The sequence below is a fragment of the Bombina bombina genome, chromosome 1, assembly GCF_027579735.1.
Source record: "Bombina bombina isolate aBomBom1 chromosome 1, aBomBom1.pri, whole genome shotgun sequence".
NCBI lineage: Eukaryota > Metazoa > Chordata > Amphibia > Anura > Bombinatoridae > Bombina > Bombina bombina.
The window spans coordinates 642,226,853-642,251,198 of record NC_069499.1 but is presented as its reverse complement, the minus strand read 5'-3'; the positions used below and the strand labels follow the sequence as shown (position 1 = coordinate 642,251,198).

Below are 24,346 nucleotides of genomic sequence, written 5' to 3'. Positions count from 1 at the left end.
TGGTGCCTTTCGTTTAGGTGACCTGATTTGCTCCCTCCCTTCATCTGTGTCCTAAAGCTTTGGTATTGGTTCCCACAAGTAAGGATGACGCCGTGGACCGGACACACCTATGTTGGAGAAAACAGAATTTATGCTTACCTGATAAATTACTTTCTCCAACGGTGTGTCCGGTCCACGGCCCGCCCTGGTTTTTTTAATCAGGTCTGATGAATTATTTTTTCTAACTACAGTCACCACGGTATCATATGGTTTCTCCTATGCATATTTCCTCCTGTACGTCGGTCGAATGACTGGGGTAGGCGGAGCCTAGGAGGGATCATGTGACCAGCTTTGCTGGGCTCTTTGCCATTTCCTGTTGGGGAAGAGAATATCCCACAAGTAAGGATGACGCCGTGGACCGGACACACCGTTGGAGAAAGTAATTTATCAGGTAAGCATAAATTCTGTTTTTGGACAGAATTAAGGCCCTTAAATTGGCTAATTCTTTTATTACAGATGCCGCTTTTCAACTGGCTAAATTAGTGGCAAAGAATTCAGGTTTTGCCATTTTAGCACGCAGGGCGTTATGGCTTAAATCCTGGTCTGCTGATGTGTCATCTAAAACTCAGCTTTTGAACATTCCTTTCAAGGGAAAGACCCTATTTGGGCCTGAACTGAAAGAGACATCACTGGAGGGAAAGGTCATGCCCTCCCTTAGGATAGATCAAATAAGATGAGGACCTAACAAAATAATTTTCGTTCCTTTCGGAATTTCAAGAGTGGCCCCACTTCAGCTTCCTCTGTTGCAAAGCAAGAGTGGAATTTTGCCCAGTCCAAGTCATTCTGGAGACCTTACCAGGCTTGGAACAAGGGTAAACAGGCCAAGAAGCTTGCAGATGCCTCTAAGACATCATGAAGGGGTAGCCCCCGATACAGGACCGGATCTAGTAGGGGGCAGACTCTCTCTCTTCGCTCAGGCTTGGGCAAGAGATGTTCACGATCCCTGGGCTTTAGAAATTGTGTCCCAGGGATATTTTCTGGAGTTCAAAGGCTCTCTTCCAAGGCGGACTTTTCACATTTCTCGATTGTCTGTAAACCAGACAAAGAGAGAGGCGTTCTTAAGCTGTGTAGAAGACCTACATACCATGGGGGTGATCCGCCCAGTCCCAAAAGAGGAACAGGGGCTAGGATTTTACTCAAACCTGTTTGTGGTTTCCAAAAAAGAGGGAACTTTCAGATCAATCTTGGATCTCAAAATTCTAAACAAGTTCCTCAAAGTCCCATCATTCAAGATGGAGACTATTCGGTCTATTCTACCTCTGATCCAGGAGGGACAATATATGACCACCTTGGATTTAAAGGATGCGTATCTACACATGCCTATTCACAGAATTTTCACAAGGGTGCTAGGGTCCCTTCTGGCGGTTATACGACCACGGGGCATAGCAGTGGCGCCTTATCTTAATTCAGGCGTCAACTTTCCAGTTATCCAAGTCTCACACTGACATTGTGTTGGTTTTTCTGAAATCTCACGGGTGGACAGTGAACATAGAGTTCTCTCTTCCCTCTTATAAGAGTTTCCTTCCTAGGGACTCTGATAGACTTGGTAGAAATGAAAATATTTCTGACGGAGGTCAGAAAATCAAAACTTAGGACTCATGGTAGCGGCAATGGACATAGTTCCTTTTGCCCGCTTACACCTCAGACCACTGCAACTGTGCATGCTCAAACAGTGGAATGGGGATTATACAGATTTGTCTCAACTGCATCTGGACCAGGAGACCAGAGATTCTCTTCTCTGGTGGTTGTCTCAGGACCACCTGTCTCAGGGAATGTGTTTCCGCAGGCCAGAGTGGCTCATTGTAACGACAGATGCCAGCCTGCTAGGCTGGGGTGCAGTCTGGAACTCCCTGAAAGCACAGGGCTTATGGTCTCGGGAGGAATCTCTTCTCCCGATAAATATTCTAGAACTGAGAGCGATATTCAATGCGCTTCAGGCATGGCCTCAGCTTGCTGCGGCCAAATTCATCAGGTTTCAGTCGGACAACATCACGACTGTAGCTTATATCAATCGTCAAGGAGGAACAAGGAGTTCTCTAGCGATGATGGAGGTAACCAAAATAATCCGATGGGCAGAGGATCACTCTTGCCATCTCTCAGCAATCCACATCCCAGGAGTAGTGAACTGGGAGGCGGATTTCCTAAGTCGTTAGACTTTTCATCTGGGGGAGTGGGAACTTCATCCGGATGTATTTGCCCAGCTGATTCAGCTATGGGGCACACCAGAATTGGATCTGATGGTGTCCCTTCAGAATGACAAACTTCCTTGTTACGGGTCCAGGTCCCGGGATCCCAAGGCGGTACTGATAGATGCTCTTGCAGTGCCTTGGTCCTTCAATCTGGCCTATGTATTTCCTCTCCTTCTACGTCTGGTTGCCAGAATCAAGCAGGAGAGAGCTTCGGTGATTCTGATGGAGCCTGCGTGGCCACGCAGGACTTGGTATGCAGACCTAGTGGACATATCCTTGGTCCGACCATGATCTCTGCCAATGAGGCGGGACCTTCTAATCCAAGGTCTGTTCACGCATCCAAATCTAATTTCTCTGCGCCTGACTGCTTGGAGATTGAACGCCTGATTCTATCAAGGCGTGGTTTCTCTGAGTCGGTCATTGATACCCTGATTCAGGCTAGAAAGCCTGTCACCAGGAAGATCTATCATAAGATTTGGCGCAAATATCTTTATTGGTGTGAATCCAAAGGTTCTCGTGGAGTAAGTTTAGGATTCCTAGAATATTGTCTTTTCTCCAGGAAGGTTTGGAGAAGGGATTATCAGCTAGTTCTTTATAAGGACAAATATCTGCTTTGTCTATTCTTCTACACAAACGTCTGGCAGATGTCCCAGACGTTCGAGCATTTTGTCAGGATTTGGTCAGAATCCAGCTTGTATTTAAACCTGTTGCTCCGCCATGGAGCCTAAATTTAGTTCTTAAAGATCTTCAAGGGGTTCCGTTTGAACCTATGCATTCCCTGGATATTAAGCTTCTATCTTGGAAAATTTTGTTTTTAGTAGCTATCTCTTTGGCTCGAAGGGTTTCTGAGCTATATGCTTTACAGTGTGATTCCCCTTATCTTATTTTCCATGCAGATAAGGTGGTTTTGCGTACCAAACCTGGGTTCCTCCCTAAGGTTGGTTCTAACAGGAATATCAATCAAGAGATTGTTGTTCCTTCACTGTGTCCTAATCCTTCTTCAAAGAAGGAACGTCTGTTGCACAATCTTGATGTGGTTCGTGCTTTAAAATTCTACTTTCAAGCAACTAAAGATTTCCGTCAAACATCTTCATTGTTTATTCTGGTAGGCGGAGAGGTCAGAAGGCTACGGCTACCTCTCTTTCCTTTTGGCTGAAAAGCATCATCCGTTTGGCCTATGAGACTGCTGGACAGCAGCCTCCTGAAAGAATTACTGCTCATTCTACTAGAGCTGTAGCTTCCACATGGCTTTTAAAAATGAGGCTTCTGTTGAACAGATTTGTAATGCGGCGACTTTGTCTTCTATTCATACTTTTTCCATATTTTCCAAATTTGTTACTTTTGCTTCTTTGGAGGCTATTTTTGGGAGAAAGGTTCTACAAGCAGTGGTGCCTTCCGTTTAAGGTCCCTGTCTTGTCCCTCCCTTCATCCCTGTCTTAAAGCTTTGGTATTGGTATCCCACAAGTAAGGATGAATCCGTGGACTCGATACATCTTACAAGAGAAAACAGAATTTATGCTTACCTGATAAATTTATTTCTCTTGTGATGTATCGAGTCCACTGCCCGCCCTGTTTATTAAGACAGGCATATATATTTTATTTTTAAACTTTCAGTCACCACTGCACCCTATAGTTTCTCCTTTTCTTTCATGTAATTAGCAATAGTCCATGAGCTAGTGACGTATGGGATATACATTCCTACCAGGAGGGGCAAAGTTTCCCAAACCTCAAAATGCCTATAAATACACCCCTCACCACACCCACAATTCAGTTTTACAAACTTTGCCTCCGATGGAGGTGGTGAAGTAAGTTTGTGCTAGATTCTACGTTGATATGCGCTCCGCAGCAAGTTGGAGCCCGGTTTTCCTCTCAGCGTGCAGTGAATGTCAGAGGGATGTGAGGAGAGTATTGCCTATTTGAATGCAGTGATCTCCTTCTACGGGGTCTATTTCATAGGTTCTCTGTTATCGGTCGTAGAGATTCATCTCTTACCTCCCTTTTCAGATCGACGATATACTCTTATATATACCATTACCTCTGCTGATTCTCGTTTCAGTACTGGTTTGGCTTTCTACAAACATGTAGATGAGTGTCCTGGGGTAAGTAAATCTTATTTTCTGTGACACTCTAAGCTATGGTTGGGCACTTTGTTTATAAAGTTCTAAATATATGTATTCAAACATTTATTTGCCTTGACTCAGAATGTTCAACTTTCCTTATTTTTCAGACAGTCAGTTTCATATTTGGGATAATGCATTTGATTTAATCATTTTTTCTTACCTTCAAAAAATTTGACTTTTTTTTTTTTTTTCCCTGTGGGCTGTTAGGCTCGCGGGGGCTGAAAATGCTTCATTTTATTGCGTCATTCTTGGCGCGGACTTTTTTTGCGCAAAAATTATTTTCTGTTTCCGGCGTCATACGTGTCGCCGGAAGTTGCGTCATCTTTTGACGTTATTTTGCGCCAAAAATGTCGGCGTTCCGGATGTGGTGTCATTTTTGGCGCCAAAAGCATTTAGGCGCCAAATAATGTGGGCGTCTTATTTGGCGCTAAAAAATATGGGCGTCGCTTTTGTCTCCACATTAAGTCTCATTTTTCATTGCTTCTGGTTGCTAGAAGCTTGTTCTTTGGCATTTTTTTCCCATTCCTGAAACTGTCATTTAAGGAATTTGATCAATTTTGCTTTATATGTTGTTTTTTCTCTTACATATTGCAAGATGTCTCACGTTGCATCTGAGTCAGAAGATACTACAGGAAAATCGCTGTCTAGTGCTGGATCTACCAAAGCTAAGTGTATCTGCTGTAAACTTTTGGTAGCTATTCCTCCAGCTGTTGTTTGTATTGATTGTCATGACAAACTTGTTAATGCAGATAATATTTCCTTTAGTAAAGTACCATTGCCTGTTGCAGTTCCTTCAACATCTAAGGTGCAGAATGTTCCTGATAACATAAGAGATTTTGTTTCTGAATCCATAAAGAAGGCTATGTCTGTTATTTCTCCTTCTAGTAAACGTAAAAAATCTTTTAAATCTTCTCTCCCTACAGATGAATTTTTAAATGAACATCATCATTCTGATTCTGATGACTCTTCTGGTTCAGAGGATTCTGTCTCAGAATATAGCATCAAAGAAAGAGAATAGAGGCACCGGGTAGTTGCACAAACAAATGTCCTTTATTAAGGAAATAAAACAGGAAACACTTAGGATAAAGCTTAAATCCTTGGGGCAATGGTGTAGTGGTAGTTCCCCACGTACCCTAGTGCTGACATGTTTCGGCAAATGCCGTAATCGTAGCTATAGGGTGCAAGCTTGTTTGTTTATTTAAATACACAGATCACATATAATTGGTTAAAATCTTATGTGCTACGTGGGTGACACCCACCTCCACCTGTAGTTAATCTATCTGCCCTAATCTAGGATGTGTTACCGTGCTATCCACTTTATGCACAGTTTTATCTGTCTCAATTATAAACTAGACTGATATAATAAATATAATAGATAGTGTCATGAAACGAGACCTTCCTTAACATATGTATATAAATACATAACGAAATACCAAAACTGAAACTGAAAAAACCCTTGTAATAATGAATTATAAATAATAAACTAAGTGTACAATCTTAAATAAATTCAAAAAATAATAATAACAAAGGCAAGGATCTGCTAAAACAGACCCAATACTGGAGGCACCAGAGAGTATTCTTGGCAGCTAACACTAATAAGCATTTTTACATTAAACCATGTTTTACTATAGTGTACATATACTAGACTATTTTGAGTCAGTTTTCTATGTCTTTTATATAGTTGCCAAAGATAAAATTTAAAGATAGAATTTATCGAAGGTGAAATTTATTCATGAACATATAAACTTGTAAGTATATATATATATTATAATGCTTTGTTTCGGATACACAGGCTAACACCAGAAATTAATTAAATCATATTCAGAGTTGAGCCCCTTGGGCACCCTGGTGTTCAACCTGTGTATCCAAAACACTTCCCTTTTGAGGAGCAAATTCTCCCTATCCCCTCCCCTATTTTGTGTATTCACCACTTCAATAATTGTCCATGACAATGTCCCTGGATCCTTATTATGTTTAGACTTGAAGTGGTTTACAAGGGGGGGTGGTGAGTTTACCTTGCTTAATATCGTTTATATGTTCCCTGATCCTGGTTCTGACTTGTCGAGACGTTTGTCCTGTATATTGGATGTCACATGTATCGCAACTGAGAAGATAAACTGCATATGTGGACCTACAATTAAAGAGCGCCCTGTGTGCAAATGTTTCACCTGAATAGGCACTCCTAAATATATTTCCTAGTTTTACATGTCCACATGCTATACAGCCGCTAAAATTGCACTTGTAAACCCCTTTGTACCTTAACCAAGAGGATGTATTTATTTCATCTTGTTTTAATTGTGTGGGGGCTACATAGTTTCCTATGGTTTTGCCTCTCCTGAAGGCAAACCTCACTTTTTGTGTGGCAATGTGAGCGAGCTCGTCATCAGCCTTCAGCAATGTCATGTGCTTGCGTACAATATTGCACACCTGATAATATTGCCTACTAAACTGTGTGACAAAAGTTAACTGTTCTGGTTTGGTGTCACATTTTGATTGTTTCTCACAAAGTAGGGTGGTCCTTTTTATGGCCCTTCCTCACATGCCCTATATATATCTTGCTTGGGGTACCCTCTCTCCTTAAATTTAGTTACTAGTTCAGTTTCATGCTTGAAATGTTCACTATCTCGGGTACAATTCCTTTTGACCCTGGTGAACTGACCCTTCAAGACTGATTTAAATACCTGTTTCGGGTGGCTACTATGGGCATGTAAAAGCGTATTTCTGGTTATTGGTTTCCTATAGAGCTCGACCTTAACATATTCCAGTTTCACACCATGAAGGGTAACATCCAAAAAATTGATGCTAGTAGGCCCATATTCATGGGTGAACTGTAGGCCAGCCTTATTGATGTTCAGATACTCTGCAAAAATCTCAGCTTCCTCCACACTTCCATCCCAGACAAATAGCAGATCGTCTATATAACGACGATAATATGCAATTTTGCTTCTCTGTCTGTTTTTATCTCCATAGATGTGGCACAGCTCCCACCAACCCATATATAGGTTGGCGTAAGAGGGAGCAAATTTTGCTCCCATGGCCGTGCCACACCTCTGGAGATAAAATACGTTTTCAAACAAAAAGAAATTATGTGTGAGGAGGAATTCGGTTACCCTGACAACAAATTTAATGAAATCATCCCTGTATTTAGTAGATCTTCTTAGAAAGAAGGCTATGGCTTCCAAACCTAGATTATGTGGAATGGATGAATAAAGCGACTTTACATCCACTGATAACCAGCCATAGCCCTCCCTCCAAGAGATCTTTTCCACCTCTATGAGGAGTTGTTTGGTATCCCTCAGGTGACTAAGGAGTTCCCCCACTAGGGGTTGTAGAAGGGAGTCTAACCATTTGGACTGGATAATGGTTCCTCTGTCTCAGAGGTTGATGCTGATAAATCTTCATATTTATTTAAAATGGAATTTATTCGTTCTTTACTTTAAGAAGTTCTAATTGCTTTAGAAATAGAGGATTCTGGTCCTCTTGATACTAATTCTAAACGTTTGGATAAGGTATTTAAATCTCCTGTGGTTATTCCAGAAGTTTTTCCTGTTCCTAATGCTATTTCTGCAGTAATTTCCAAAGAATGGGATAAATTGGGTAATTCATTTACTACTCCTAAACGTTTTAAGCAATTATTTCCTGTGCCGTCTGACAGATTAGAATTTTGGGACAAAATCCCTAAAGTTGATGGGGCTATTTCTACCCTTGCTAAACGTACTACTATTCCTACGTCAGATGGTACTTCGTTTAAGGATCCTTTAGATAGGAAAATTGAATTCTTTCTAAGAAAAGCTTATCTGTGTTCAGGTAATCTTCTTAGACCTGCTATATCTTTGGCTGATGTTGCTGCAGCTTCAACTTTTTGGTTGGAAACTTAAGCGCAACAAGTAACACATCATGATTCTCATGATATTATTCTTCTTCAGCATGCTAATAATTTTATCTGTGATGCCATCTTTGATATTATCAGAGTTGATGTCAGGTTTATGTCTCTAGCTATTTTAGCTAGAAGAGCTTTATGACTTAAGACTTGGAATGCTGATATGGCTTCTAAATCAACTCTACTTTCCATTTCTTTCCAGGGTAACAAATTATTTGGTTCTCAGTTGGATTCTATTATTTCAACTGTTACTGGTGGGAAAGGAACTTTTTTACCACAGGATAAAAAATCTAAGGGTAAAAACAGGGCTAATAATCGTTTTCGCTCCTTTCGTTTCAACAAAGAACAAAAGTCTGATCCTTCATCCTCAGGAGCAGTTTCAGTTTGGAAACCATCTCCAATCTGGAATAAATCCAAGCCAGCCAGAAAGGCAAAGCCTGCTTCTAAGTCCACATGAAGGTGCGGCCCTCATTCCAGCTCAGCTGGTAGGGGGCAGGTTACGTTTTTTCAAAGACATTTGGATCAATTCTGTTCACAATCTTTGGATTCAGAACATTGTTTCAGAAGGGTACAGAATTGGTTTCAAGATGAGACCTCCTGCAAAGAGATTTTTTCTTTCCCGTGTCCCAGTAAATCCAGTGAAAGCTCAAGCATTTCTGAATTGTGTTTCAGATCTAGAGTTGACTGGAGTAATTATGCCAGTTCCAGTTCAGGAACAAGGGATGGGGTTTTATTCAAATCTCTTCATTGTACCAAAGAAGGAGAATTCCTTCAGACCAGTTCTGGATCTAAAAATATTGAATCGTTATGTAAGGGTACCAACGTTCAAGATGGTAACTGTAAGGACTATCTTGCCTTTTGTTCAGCAAGGGAATTTTATGTCCACAATAGATTTACAGGATGCATATCTGCATATTCCGATTCATCCAGATCATTATCGGTTCCTGAGATTCTCTTTTCTGGACAAGCATTACCAGTTTGTGGCTCTGCCGTTTGGCCTAGCTACAGCTCCAAGAATTTTTACAAAGGTTCTCGGTGCCCTTCTGTCTGTAATCAGAGAACAGGGTATTGTGGTATTTCCTTATTTGGACGATATCTTGGTACTTGCTCAGTCTTTACATTTAGCAGAATTTCATACGAATCGACTTGTGTTGTTTCTTCAAGATCATGGTTGGAGGATCAATTTACCAAAAAGTTCATTGATTCCTCAGACAAGGGTAACCTTTCTGGGTTTCCAGATAGATTCAGTGTCCATGACTCTGTCTTTAACAGACAAGAGACGTCTAAAACTGATTGCAGCTTGTCGAAACCTTCAGTCACAATCATTCCCTTCGGTAGCCTTATGCATGGAAATTCTAGGTCTTATGACTGCTGCATCGGATGCGATCCCCTTTGCTCGTTTTCACATGCGACCTCTTCAGCTTTGTATGCTGAATCAATGGTGCAAGGATTACACAAAGATATCTCAATTAATATCTTTAAAACCGATTGTTCGACACTCTCTAACGTGGTGGACAGATCACCATCGTTTAATTCAGGGGGCTTCTTTTGTGCTTCCGACCTGGACTGTAATTTCAACAGATGCAAGTCTCACAGGTTGGGGAGCTGTGTGGGGATCTCTGACGGCACAAGGAGTTTGGGAATCTCAGGAGGTGAGATTACCAATCAATATTTTGGAACTCCGTGCAATTTTCAGAGCTCTTCAGTTTTGGTCTCTTCTGAAGAGAGAATCGTTCATTTGTTTTCAGACAGACAATGTCACAACTGTGGCATACATCAATCATCAAGGAGGAACTCACAGTCCTCTGGCTATGAAAGAAGTATCTCGAATTTTGGTTTGGGCGGAATCCAGCTCCTGTCTAATCTCTGCGGTTCATATCCCAGGTGTAGACAATTGGGAAGCGGATTATCTCAGTCGCCAAACGTTGCATCCGGGCGAATGGTCTCTTCACCCAGAGATATTTCTTCAGATTGTTCAAATGTGGGAGCTTCCAGAAATAGATCTGATGGCGTCTCATCTAAACAAGAAACTTCCCAGGTATCTGTCCAGATCCAGGGATCCTCAGGCGGAAGCAGTGGATGCATTGTCACTTCCTTGGAAGTATCATCCTGCCTATATCTTTCCGCCTCTAGTTCTTCTTCCAAGAGTAATCTCCAAGATTCTGAAGGAATGCTTGTTTGTTCTGCTGGTAGCTCCGGCATGGCCTCACAGGTTTTGGTATGCGGATCTTGTCCGGATGGCCTCTTGCCAACCGTGGACTCTTCCGTTAAGACCAGACCTTCTGTCACAAGGTCCTTTTTTCCATCAGGATCTCAAATCCTTAAATTTAAAGGTATGGAGATTGAACGCTTGATTCTTCGTCAAAGAGGTTTCTCTGACTCTGTGATTAATACTATGTTACAGGCTCGTAAATCTGTATCTAGAAAGATATATTATAGAGTCTGGAAGACTTATATTTCTTGGTGTATTTCTCATCATTTTTCTTGGCATTCTTTTAGAATTCCGAGAATTTTACAGTTTCTTCAGGATGGTTTAGATAAAGGTTTGTCCGCAAGTTCCTTGAAAGGACAAATCTCTGCTCTTTCTGTTCTTTTTCACAGAAAGATTGCTATTCTTCCTGATATTCATTGTTTTGTACAAGCTTTGGTTCGTATAAAACCTGTCATTAAGTCAATTTCTCCTCCTTGGAGTTTGAATTTGGTTCTGGGGGCTCTTCAAGCTCCTCCGTTTGAACCTATGCATTCATTGGACATTAAATTACTTTCTTGGAAAGTTTTGTTCCTTTTGGCCATCTCTTCTGCCAGAAGAGTTTCTGAATTATCTGCTCTTTCTTGTGAGTCTCCTTTTCTGATTTTTCATCAGGATAAGGCGGTGTTGCGAACTTCTTTTGAATTTTTACCTAAAGTTGTGAATTCCAACAACATTAGTAGAGAAATTGTGGTTCCTTCATTATGTCCTAATCCTAAGAATTCTAAGGAGAAATCATTGCATTCTTTGGATGTTGTTAGAGCTTTGAAATATTATGTTGAAACTACTAAATCTTTCCGAAAGACTTCTAGTCTATTTGTTATCTTTTCCGGTTCTAGAAAAGGCCAGAAAGCTTCTGCCATTTCTTTGGCATCTTGGTTGAAATCTTTAATTCATCTTGCCTATGTTGAGTCGGGTAAAACTCCGCCTCAGAGAATTACAGCTCATTCTACTAGGTCAGTTTCTACTTCCTGGGCGTTTAGGAATGAAGCTTCGGTTGATCAGATTTGCAAAGCAGCAACTTGGTCCTCTTTGCATACTTTTACTAAATTCTACCATTTTGATGTATTTTCTTCTTCTGAAGCAGTTTTTGGTAGAAAAGTACTTCAGGCAGCGGTTTCAGTTTGAATCTTCTGCTTATGTTTTTCGTTAAACTTTATTTTGGGTGTGGATTATTTTCAGCGGAATTGGCTGTCTTTATTTTATCCCTCTCTCTCTAGTGACTCTTGTGTGGAAAGATCCACATCTTGGGTAGTCATTATCCCATACGTCACTAGCTCATGGACTCTTGCTAATTACATGAAAGAAAACATAATTTATGTAAGAACTTACCTGATGAATTCATTTCTTTCATATTAGCAAGAGTCCATGGGGCCCACCCTTTTTGTGGTGGTTATGATTTTTTTGTATAAAGCACAATTATTCCAATTCCTTATTTTTTATGCTTTCGCACTTTTGTCTTATCACCCCACTTCTTGGCTATTCGTTAAACTGATTTGTGGGTGTGGTGAGGGGTGTATTTATAGGCATTTTGAGGTTTGGGAAACTTTGCCCCTCCTGGTAGGAATGTATATCCCATACGTCACTAGCTCATGGACTCTTGCTAATATGAAAGAAATGAATTTATCAGGTAAGTTCTTACATATTATGTTATTCCCTCTAGCTTAACTAAGGCCCCAGTTCTAGCTGAAGAAAAACAGCCCAAAGCATGATGCTGACACCACCATGCTTCACTGTGGGTATGGTGTTCTTTTTGTGATATGCAGTGTTTTTGCGCCAAACATATCTTTTGGAATTATGGCGAAAAAGTTGAACTTTGATTTCATCAGACCAGAACACCTTTTGCAACACTTCCGATGTGTTTTTGCAAAATTTGGATGGTTTTTTTTTTGTAAGAAAAGGCTTCCGTCTTGACACTCTACCCCATAGCCCAGACATATGAAGAATACAGGCAATTGTTGTCACATGTACCACACAGCTAGTACTTGCCAGATATTCCTGCAGCTCCTTTAATGTTGCTGTAGGCCTCTTGGCAGCCTCCCAGACCAGTTTTCTTCTAGTCTTTTCATCAATTTTGGAGGGACATCCAGTTCTTGGTAATGTCACTGTTGCACCATATTTTCTTCACTTGATGACTGTCTTCACTGTGTTCCATGGTATATATAATGACTTGGAAATTCTTTTGTACCCTTCTCCTAACTGATACCTTTTAACAATGAGATCCCTTTGATGCTTTAGAAGCTCTCTGCGGACCATGGCTTTTGCTGTAGGATGTGACTAACAAAACGTCAGGAAAGACCTACTAGAACAGCTGAACTTTATTTGGGGTTAATCAGAGGCACTTTAAATGACAGGTGTGTACTGACTCCTATTTAACATGATTTTTAATGTGATTGCTCAGTTCTAAACACAGCTACATCCCCAGTTATAAAAGGGTGTTCACACTTATGCAACCATATTATTTTAGTTATTTATTTTTATTTCCCTTTACCTAAAAGATTTCAGTTTGTTTTTCAATTGAGTTGTACAATTTATAGGTCACATTAAAGGTGGAAAAAGTTCTGAAATGATTTATCTTTGTCTCATTTTTTTACATCACAGAAACCTGACTCTATATATATATATATATATATATATATATATATATATATATATATATATATATATATATATATATATATATATATATATATATATATATTTTGACTTGACTGTCCCTTTAAGGTTGTAATCTAAGGTCTATAGAGGCCACACATCTGGCTCCTAAATTTGGAAAAATTAGTGGGCATGCCCCATAGGAAACACTATGAGCAACTTTGCAATACACTTTGATTATTTATTTAGCTGCTATAAGTTTGATTACTATAATTAAACTTAGCCAAAATGATCAGACATTGTAAAACAATGGACATTTTGTTAAGAAGGTGAAAGTGGCTAGCTGCGTATACTTCAATTATAAGTCCTCATTGGCTCCTCCAAATTAAGCAAATGGTGGGTGGAGGTTTAACACCTTGTTTGCAGGTTTAACACCTTGTTTGCTGCAATTGTTTCTATGTATTCCCTATTTAACACTTACCCAGTATGTTAATTTATTGGAAGACAGCAGAAAAACCTTGTATTTACTTTACCTTTAACATGTATACACTCTGTTCTTTTAAAGACTGGTCTGTTAATCCTATTTAATTTTGCAGCACATTCGCCACGTTCGATCTTGAATGAGAAAAATCTTAATGTTAAAGGGATGATCTACTCCAGAATTTTTATTCTTTAAAAAGATAATCCCTTTATTACCCATTCCCCAGTTTTGCATAACCAACTGTTATATTAATATACTTTTTTCCTCTGTGTTTACCTTGTTTCTAAGCCTCTGCGGACTGTTCCTTTATCTGTTCTTTTGACAGACTTGCATTTTAGCGAATCAGTGCTGACTCTTTAAGAACTCCACATGAGTGAGAACGTTATCTATGACGCACATGAACCAGCAGTGTCTGTCAAAAGCTGCAGCAAGGCAGTTCAACGGTTTAGAAATTAGCATATGAGCCTACCTAGGTTTAGCTTTATACAAATACCAAGAGAGCAAAGCAAATTTGATGATAAAAGTAAATTGGAAAGTTGTTTAAAATTGCATGCCCTATCTGAATCATGAAAGTTTAATTTTGACTTGACTGTCCCTTTAAGGTTGTGGTTTGAGTCCCTAATAATTTCTTGTTGACCTGTTCAACCATAAGTATTAAACACTTTGTATGCTGATCGAATTAAACTGTTGGCTATTACTATTAATAACAAATTTGTCTTAACTTTCAGCGAACTAGTCCAGAAGGAGGTATTCACCTTAACTGCCATTATTGCCATAGCATGTTTACAGGAAAACCAGAGATCTTGGACTGGCAGGTGAGATTTTTGTGATATCCCTTGGCTTACAGTGTTTCTTTTATACACTAGAAAATGTTTAATTCTGAAATTATAAAAATGTTATCGTTTGATAACTAGCAACTATTAGATTTGCTTGGTCTACTTACTATTAAATACCCTTAATAGGTTTGTAATAGAAGCAAAAGTTACCTTGATACCTATCTCATGGCTTCTGGGGTGTGCAGGTCTAACCCACAAGGACAGACTATTGATTTAATGAGCTAAATTGCTCATTTAAGACACAGTGAGTCCACAGAATCATCAATTACTGTTGGGAATATCACTCCTGGCCAGCAGGAGGAGGCAAAGAGCACCACAGCAAAGCTGTTAAGTATCACTTCTCTTCCTACAACCCTCAGTCATTCTCTTTGCCTTATGTCCAAGGAGGAGGTGAAAATTAAAGATTTTTCTACAATCAATTTTTTTTTTATCATTTTGAAATCCAGAGCAGGCTTGCTCTGATCTTTCCTGACAAATCTGGGTCTAGCTGTACTCCACGTCAGTCTCTTCAGTAGGGCTGTGGTGGCTTTAAAGGACCAGTCAACGTTGTATATTTGCATAATCAACAAATGCATGATAACAAGAAAATGCAATAGCACTTAGTCTGAACTTCAAATGAGTAGTAGATTTCTCCTGTTAAGTGTGGTCAGTCCACGGGTCATCATTACTTCTGGGATATTAACTCCTCCCCAACAGGAAGTGCATGAGGATCACCCAAGCAGAGCTGCTATATAGCTCCTCCCCTCTACGTCACACCCAGTCATTCTCTTGCACCCAACTAATAGATAGGATGTGTGAGAGGACTGTGGTGATTATACTTAGTTTTTATATCTTCAATCAAAAGTTTGTTATTTTAAAACAGCACCGGAGTGTGTTGTTCCTTCTCAGGTAGAATTTGAAGAAGAATCTACCTGAGTTTTTGGATGATTTTAGCCGGCGTAGCTAAAATTCATTTTGCTGTTCTCGGCCATTCTGAGGAGTGAGGTAAACTTCAGATCAGGGGACAGCGGGCAGGTTCACCTGCAAAGAGGTATGTTGCAGTATATTATTTTCTGAGGAATGGAATTGACTGAGAAAATACTGCCAATACCAATATAATGTAAGTTCAGCCTTAAATGCAGTAGTAGCAACTGGTATCAGGCTGTTTATGTATATATGTGTACACTTCTGTATTCTGGGGAATGGCACTTCTCTGGGTAATACTATATGCATATAATCTTTAGCCTTACTTGCAGGGGGAACGTCTAGCAACAGGCTGTTTAATGGCATTTCATGATATTTGATTTTAAACGTTTTTGCTGGCATGCTAAATTGTTTAAATATCTGAGGTACTGGGTGAAAAATTTTGTTCAGCAAGGGAATTATATGTCCACAATAGATTTACAGGATGCATATCTGCATATTCCGATTCATCCAGATCATTATCAGTTCCTGAGATTCTCTTTTCTAGACAAGCATTACCAATTTGTGGCTCTACCGTTTGGCCTTGCTACAGCTCCAAGAATTTTCACAAAGATTCTCGGTGCCCTTCTGTCTGTAATCAGAGAACAGGGTATTGTGGTATTTCCTTATTTGGACGATATCTTGGTACTTGCTCCGTCTTTACATTTAGCAGAGTCTCATACGAATCGACTTGTGTTGTTTCTTCAAGATCATGGTTGGAGGATCAATTTACCAAAAAGTTCTTTGATTCCTCAAACAAGGGTAACCTTTCTGGGTTTCCAGATAGATTCAGTGTCCATGACTTTGTCTTTAACAGACAAGAGACGTCTAAAATTGATTACAGCCTGTCGAAACCTTCAGTCTCAATCATTCCCTTCGGTAGCCTTATGCATGGAAATTCTAGGTCTTATGACTGCTGCATCGGACGCGATCCCCTTTGCTCGTTTTCACATGCGACCTCTTCAGCTCTGTATGCTGAACCAATGGTGCAGGGATTACACGAAGATATATCAATTAATATCTTTAAAACCGATTGTTCGGCACTCTCTAACGTGGTGGACAGATCACCATCGTTTAATTCAGGGGGCTTCTTTTGTTCTTCCGACCTGGACTGTAATTTCAACAGATGCAAGTCTCACAGGTTGGGGAGCTGTGTGGGGATCTCTGACGGCACAAGGAGTTTGGGAATCTCAGGAGGTGAGATTACCGATCAATATCTTGGAACTCCGTGCAGTTTTCAGAGCTCTTCAGTTTTGGCCTCTTCTGAAGAGAGAATCGTTCATTCGTTTTCAGACAGACAATGTCACAACTGTGGCATACATCAATCATCAAGGAGGGACTCACAGTCCTCTAGCTATGAAAGAAGTATCTCGAATTTTGGTTTGGGCGGAATCCAGCTCCTGTCTAATCTCTGCGGTTCATATCCCAGGTGTAGACAATTGGGAAGCGGATTATCTCAGTCGCCAAACGTTGCATCCGGGCGAATGGTCTCTTCACCCAGAGGTATTTCTTCAGATTGTTCAATTGTGGGGGCTCCCAGAGATAGATCTGATGGCCTCTCATCTAAACAAGAAACTTCCCAGGTATCTGTCCAGATCCCGGGATCCTCAGGCGGAGGCAGTGGATGCATTATCACTTCCTTGGAAGTATCATCCTGCCTATATCTTTCCGCCTCTAGTTCTTCTTCCAAGAGTAATCTCCAAGATTCTGAGGGAATGCTCGTTTGTTCTGCTAATAGCTCCGGCATGGCCTCACAGGTTTTGGTATGCGGATCTTGTCCGGATGGCATCTTGCCAGCCATGGACTCTTCCGTTAAGACCAGACCTTCTGTCACAAGGTCCTTTTTTCCATCCGGATCTGAAATCCTTAAATTTAAAGGTATGGAGATTGAACGCTTGATTCTTGGTCATAGAGGTTTCTCTGACTCCGTGATTAATACTATGTTACAGGCTCGTAAATCTGTATCTCGAGAGATATATTATAGAGTCTGGAAGACTTATATTTCTTGGTGTCTTTCTCATCATTTTTCTTGGCATTCTTTTAGAATACCGAGAATTTTACAGTTTCTTCAGGATGGTTTAGATAAGGGTTTGTCCGCAAGTTCTTTGAAAGGACAAATCTCCGCTCTTTCTGTTCTTTTTCACAGAAAGATTGCTATTCTTCCTGATATTCATTGTTTTGTACAAGCTTTGGTTCGTATAAAACCTGTCATTAAGTCAATTTCTCCTCCTTGGAGTTTGAATTTGGTTCTGGGAGCTCTTCAAGCTCCTCCGTTTGAACCTATGCATTCATTGGACATTAAATTACTTTCTTGGAAAGTTTTGTTCCTTTTGGCCATCTCTTCTGCTAGAAGAGTTTCTGAATTATCTGCTCTTTCGTGTGAGTCTCCTTTTCTGATTTTTCATCAGGATAAGGCAGTGTTGCGAACTTCTTTTGAATTTTTACCTAAAGTTGTGAATTCCAACAACATTAGTAGAGAAATTGTGGTTCCTTCATTATGTCCTAATCCTAAGAATTCTAAGGAGAAATCATTGCATTCTTTGGATGTTGTTAGAGCTTTGTAATATTATGTTGAAGCTACGAAATCTTTCCGTAAGACTTCTAGTCTATTTGTTATCTTTTCCGGTTCTAGGAAAGGCCAGAAGGCTTCTGCCATTTCTTTGGCTTCTTGGTTGAAATCTTTAATTCATCTTGCCTATGTTGAGTCGGGTAAAATTCCGCCTCAAAGAATTACAGCTCATTCTACTAGGTTAGTATCTACTTCCTGGGCGTTTAGGAATGAAGCTTCGGTTGACCAGATCTGCAAAGCAGCAACTTGGTCCTCTTTGCATACTTTTACTAAATTCTACCATTTTGATGTATTTTCTTCTTCTGAAGCAGTTTTTGGTAGAAAAGTTCTTCAGGCAGCGGTTTCAGTTTGAATCTTCTGCTTATGTTTTTTGTTAAACTTTATTTTGGGTGTGGATTATTTTCAGCAGGAATTGGCTGTCTTTATTTTATCCCTCCCTCTCTAGTGACTCTTGTGTGGAAAGATCCACATCTTGGGTAGTCATTATCCCATACGTCACTAGCTCATGGACTCTTGTTAATTACATGAAAGAAAACATAATTTATGTAAGAACTTACCTGATAAATTCATTTCTTTCATATTAACAAGAGTCCATGAGGCCCACCCTTTTTTGTGGTGGTTATGATTTTTTTGTATAAAGCACAATTATTCCAATTCCTTATTTTATATGCTTCACACTTTTTTTCTTATCACCCCACTTCTTGGCTATTCGTTAAACTGATTTGTGGGTGTGGTGAGGGGTGTATTTATAGGCATTTTAAGGTTTGGGAAACTTTGCCCCTCCTGGTAGGAATGTATATCCCATACGTCACTAGCTCATGGACTCTTGTTAATATGAAAGAAATGAATTTATCAGGTAAGTTCTTACATAAATTATGTTTTTTGGGCACTGTTTTTCCACTTGGCTATCGTTTATTTTAATCTGAGACAGTTTTCTGAACTTCCCTCACTGCTGTGAGTGAGGGGGAGGGGCCTATTTTGGCGCTTTTGCTACGCATCAAAAATTCAGTCAAAAGTCTGTTTCTCTTCCTGCATGATCCGGATCGTCTCTACAGAGCTCAAGGGTCTTCAAAAATTAATTTGAGGGAGGTAATCACTCACAGCAGACCTGTGAGATTGTGCTTGACTGTGATAAAAAACGTTTATATTTTGTACATTTTTTTTCTGTCATTAAGGGTTAGTTATCCATTGCTAATGGGGGCAATCCTTTGCTAAATTTATGCCTTTACTGGGAAAAATCTGATTGTTATAATTTTTCCAGTTCCTTATTATTAAACTGTCATAATTTTTTTCTGTGCTTCTTAAAGGCACAGTGCGTTTTTCACATTACTTGTAAGTATTTCCAAGCTTGCTAGTTTAATTGCTAGTTTGTTAAACATGTCTGACTCAGAGGAATATCTCTGTGCTATATGTGCAAAAGCCAAGGTGGAGCCCAATAGAAATTTATGTACTAATTGCATTGATGCTACTTTGAATAAGAGTCATTCTGTACAAATTGAACATCATTCACCAAACAACGAGGGGGAAGTTATGCCGACTAACTTGCCTCACGTGTCAGTACCTGCATCTCCCGCTCGGGAGGTGCGTGATATTGTAACGCCGAGTACTTCAGGGTGGCCATTACAAATCACACTACAGGACATGGCTAATGTTATGACTGAAGTTTTGTCTAAATTACCAGAACTTAGAGGTAAGCGAGATCACTCTGGGGTGAGAACAGAGTGCGCTGATAATATTAGGGCCATGTCAGATACTGCGTCACAATTTGCAGAACATGAGGACGGAGAGCTTCATTCTGCGGGTGACGGATCTGATCCAAATAAACTGGATTCAGACATTTCAAATTTTAAGTTTAAGCTGGAAAACCTCCGTGTATTACTAGGGGAGGTCTTAGCGGCTCTGAATGATTGTAACACAGTTGCAATACCAGAGAAAATGTGTAGGTTGGATAAATATTTTGCGGTACCGTAGAGTACTGACGTTTTTCCAATACCTAAGAGACTTACTGAAATTGTTACTAAGGAGTGGGACAGACCCGGTGTGCCTTTCTCACCCCCTCCTATATTCAGAAAGATGTTTCCAATAGACGCCACCACACGGGACTTATGGCAAACGGTCCCTAAGGTGGAGGGAGCAGTTTCTACTTTAGCTAAGCGTACCACTATCCCGGTGGAGGATAGCTGCGCCTTTTCAGATCCAATGGATAAAAAAATTAGAGGGTTACCTTAAGAAAATGTTTGTTCAACAAGGTTTTATATTGCAACCCCTTGCATGCATTGCGCCTGTCACGGCTGCAGCAGCATTTTGGTTTGAGTCTCTGGAAGAGACCCTTGAATCAGCTCCATTAGATGAGATTACACACAAGCTTAAAACCCTTAAGCTAGCTAATTCATTTATTTCTGATGCCGTAGTACATTTAACTAAACTTACGGCTAAGAATTCCGGATTCGCCATTCAGGCACGCAGAGCGCTGTGGCTAAAATCCTGGTCAGCTGATGTTACTTCTAAATCGAAACTACTTAACATACCTTTCAAAGGGCAGACCTTATTCGGGCCCGGTTTGAAGGAAATTATTGCTGACATTACAGGAGGTAAAGGCCATGCCCTGCCTCAAGACAGAGCCAAACCTAGGGCTAGACAGTCTAATTTTCGTGCCTTTCGTAACTTCAAGGCAGGAGCAGCATCAACTTCCTCTGCACCAAAACAGGAAGGAGCTGTTGCTCGATACAGACAAGGCTGGAAACCTAACCAGTCCTGGAACAAGGGCAAACAGGCCAGAAAGCCTGCTGCTGCCCCTAAGACAGCATGAAGTGAGGGCCCCCGATCCGGGAACGGATCTAGTGGGGGGCAGACTCTCTCTCTTCGCCCAGGCTTGGGCAAGAGATGTCCAGGATCCCTGGGCGTTAGAGATCATATCTCAGGGATATCCTCTGGACTTCAAAGCCTCTCCCCCAAAAGGGAGATTTCATCTTTCAAGGTTGTCAACAAACCAGATAAAGAAAGAGGCGTTTCTACGCTGTGTACAAGATCTTTTACTAATGGGAGTGATCCATCCGGTTCCGCGGTCGGAACACGGACAAGGTTTTTACTCAAATCTGTTTGTGGTTCCCAAGAAAGAAGGAACCTTCAGACCAATCTTGGATTTAAAGATCCTAAACAAATTCCTAAGAGTTCCATCGTTCAAAATGGAAACTATTCGGACAATCTTACCCATGATCCAAAAGGGTCAGTACATGACCACAGTGGATTTAAAGGATGCCTACCTTCATATACCGATTCACAAAGATCATTACCGGTATCTGTTTGCCTTCCTAGACAGGCATTACCAGTTTGTAGCTCTTCCATTCGGGTTGGCTACGGCTCCAAGAATCTTCACAAAGGTTCTGGGCTCTCTTCTGGCGGTGCTAAGGCCGCGAGGAATTTCGGTGGCTCCGTACCTAGACGACATTCTGATACAAGCGTCAAGTTTTCAAACTGCCAAGTCTCATACAGAGTTAGTACTGGCATTTTTAAGGTCGCATGGGTGGAAGGTGAACGTAGAGAAGAGTTCTCTCTTACCACTCACAAGGGTTCCCTTCTTGGGGACTCTTATAGACTCTGTAGAAATGAAGATTTACCTGACAGAAGACAGGTTAACAAAGCTTCAAAATGCTTGCCGTGTCCTTCATTCCATTCAACACCCGTCAGTGGCTCAATGCATGGAGGTAATCGGCTTAATGGTAGCGGCAATGGACATAGTACCCTTTGCACGCCTACATCTCAGACCGCTGCAATTGTGCATGCTAAGTCAGTGGAATGGGGATTACTCAGATATGTCCCCTACTCTGAATCTGGATCAAGAGACCAGAAATTCTCTTCTATGGTGGCTTTCTCGGCCACATCTGTCCAGGGGGATGCCATTCAGCAGACCAGATTGGACAATTGTAACAACAGACGCCAGCCTACTAGGTTGGGGCGCTGTCTGGAATTCCCTGAAGGCTCAGGGATCATGGACTCAGGAGGAAAGTCTCCTTCCAATAAACATTCTGGAATTGAGAGCAGTTCTCAATGCCCTTCTGGCTTGGCCTCAGTTAACAACTCGGGGGTTCATCAGGTTTCAGTCGGACAACATCACGACTGTAGCTTACATCAACCATCAAGGAGGGACAAGAAGCTCCCTAGCGATGATGGAAGTATCAAAGATAATTCGCTGGGCAGAGTCTCACTCTTGCCACCTGTCAGCGATCCACATTCCTGGAGTGGAAAACTGGGAGGCGGATTTCCTAAGTCGTCAGACTTTTCATCCGGGGGAGTGGGAACTTCATCCGGAGATCTTTGCCCAAATACTTCGACTTTGGGGCAAACCAGAGATAGATCTCATGGCGTCTCGCCAGAACGCCAAGCTTCCTTGTTTACGGGTCCAGGTCCAGGGACCCGGGAGCAGTCCTGGTAGATGCTTTGACAGCACCTTGGACCTTCGGGATGGCCTATGTGTTTCCACCCTTCCCGATGCTTCCTCGATTGATTGCCAGGATCAAACAGGAGAGAGCATCAGTGATTCTGATAGCGCCTGCGTGGCCATGCAGGACCTGGTATGCAGATCTAGTGGACATGTCATCCTGTCCACCTTGGTCTCTGCCTCTGAGACAGGACCTTCTAATTCAGGGTCCTTTCAAACATCAAAATCTAATTTCTCTGAAGCTGACTGCTTGGAAATTGAACGCTTGATTTTATCAAAGCGTGGTTTTTCGGAGTCAGTTATTGATACCTTAATACAGGCTAGGAAGCCTGTTACCAGAAAGATTTACCATAAAATATGGCGTAAATACTTACATTGGTGCGAATCCAAGAGTTACTCATGGAGAAAAGTTAGGATTCCGAGGATATTGTCCTTTCTACAAGAAGGTTTAGAAAAGGGTTTATCTGCTAGTTCCTTAAAGGGACAGATCTCAGCTCTGTCCATTCTTTTACACAAGCGTCTGTCAGAAGTTCCAGACGTTCAGGCTTTTTGCCAGGCTTTGGCCAGGATTAAGCCTGTGTTTAAAACTGTTGCTCCACCATGGAGCTTAAATTTAGTTCTTAACATTTTACAGGGTGTTCCGTTTGAACCCCTTCATTCCATTGATATCAAGCTGTTATCTTGGAAAGTTCTGTTTTTAATGGCTATTTCCTCGGCTCGTAGAGTCTCTGAGTTATCAGCCTTACATTGTGATTCTCTGTATCTGATTTTTCATTCAGATAAGGTAGTTCTGCGTACTAAACCTGGGTTCTTACCCTAGGTTGTCACTAATAAGAATATCAATCAAGAGATTGTTGTGCCATCATTGTGTCCGAATCCTTCAAAGAAGGAACGACTTCTGCACAATCTAGATGTAGTCCGTGCCCTGAAATTTTCTTTACAGGCAACTAAAGATTTTCGCCAAACTTCTTCCCTGTTTGTCGTTTTATTCTGGACAGAGGAGAGGTCAAAAAGCTTCGGCTACCTCTCTCTCTTTTTGGCTTCGTAGCATAATACGTTTAGCCTATGAGACTGCTGGACAGCAGCCTCCTGAAAGAATTACAGCTCATTCCACTAGAGCTGTGGCTTCCACTTGGGCCTTTAAGAATGAGGCCTCTGTTGAACAGATTTGCAAGGCTGCAACTTGGTCTTCTCTTCATACTTTTTCCAAATTTTACAAATTTGACACTTTTGCTTCTTCGGAGGCTGTTTTTGGGAGAAAGGTTCTTCAGGCAGTGGTTCCTTCCGTATAAAGATCCTGCCTGTCCCTCCCGTCATCCGTGTACTTTAGCTTTGGTATTGGTATCCCAGAAGTAATGATGACCCGTGGACTGACCACACTTAACAGGAGAAAACATAATTTATGCTTACCTGATAAATTCCTTTCTCCTGTAGTGTGGTCAGTCCACGGCCCGCCCTGTTTTTTATGGCAGGTCTAAAATTTTTAAATTATACTCCAGTCACCACTGCACCCTATAGTTTCTCCTTTCTCGTTTGGTTCTTGGTCGAATGACTGGGTGTGACGTAGAGGGGAGGAGCTATATAGCAGCTCTGCTTGGGTGATCCTCTTGCACTTCCTGTTGGGGAAGAGTTAATATCCCAGAAGTAATGATGACCCGTGGACTGACCACACTACAGGAGAAAGGAATTTATCAGGTAAGCATAAATTATGTTTTTTGTTAAATAAATTGCAAAGTTATGTCTATTTCCACTCCCCCTGTATCATGTGACAGCCATCAGCCAATCACAAATGCATATACTTATATGCTGTGAATTCTTGCACGTGCTCAGTAGGAGTTGGTGACTCAAAAAGTGTAAATATACAAAAACTGTGCACATTTTGTTAATGGAAGTAAATTGGAAAGTTGTTTAAAATTGCATGCTCTATCTGGATCATCAAGTTTAATTTTGACTTGAGTGTCCCTTTAAGGCAGTTAGGAATGTGCAAGGTGTGCCTTGCTGCGTTTCCC

General features: G+C 40.9%; 1 protein-coding gene across 3 annotated transcripts in view; it reads left to right on the top strand.

Moving 5' to 3' along the window:
• ZMYM3 (zinc finger MYM-type containing 3) overlaps window positions 1-24,346 on the top strand; it is a 486,348-nt gene that overhangs the window by 191,583 nt on the left and 270,419 nt on the right. For all 3 annotated transcript variants that reach the window (XM_053699094.1, XM_053699093.1, XM_053699092.1), the window contains exon 10: window positions 14,281-14,367. In XM_053699094.1, the coding sequence (XP_053555069.1) occupies window positions 14,281-14,367 (87 nt within the window). The remainder of the gene's footprint in view (window positions 1-14,280; window positions 14,368-24,346) is intronic.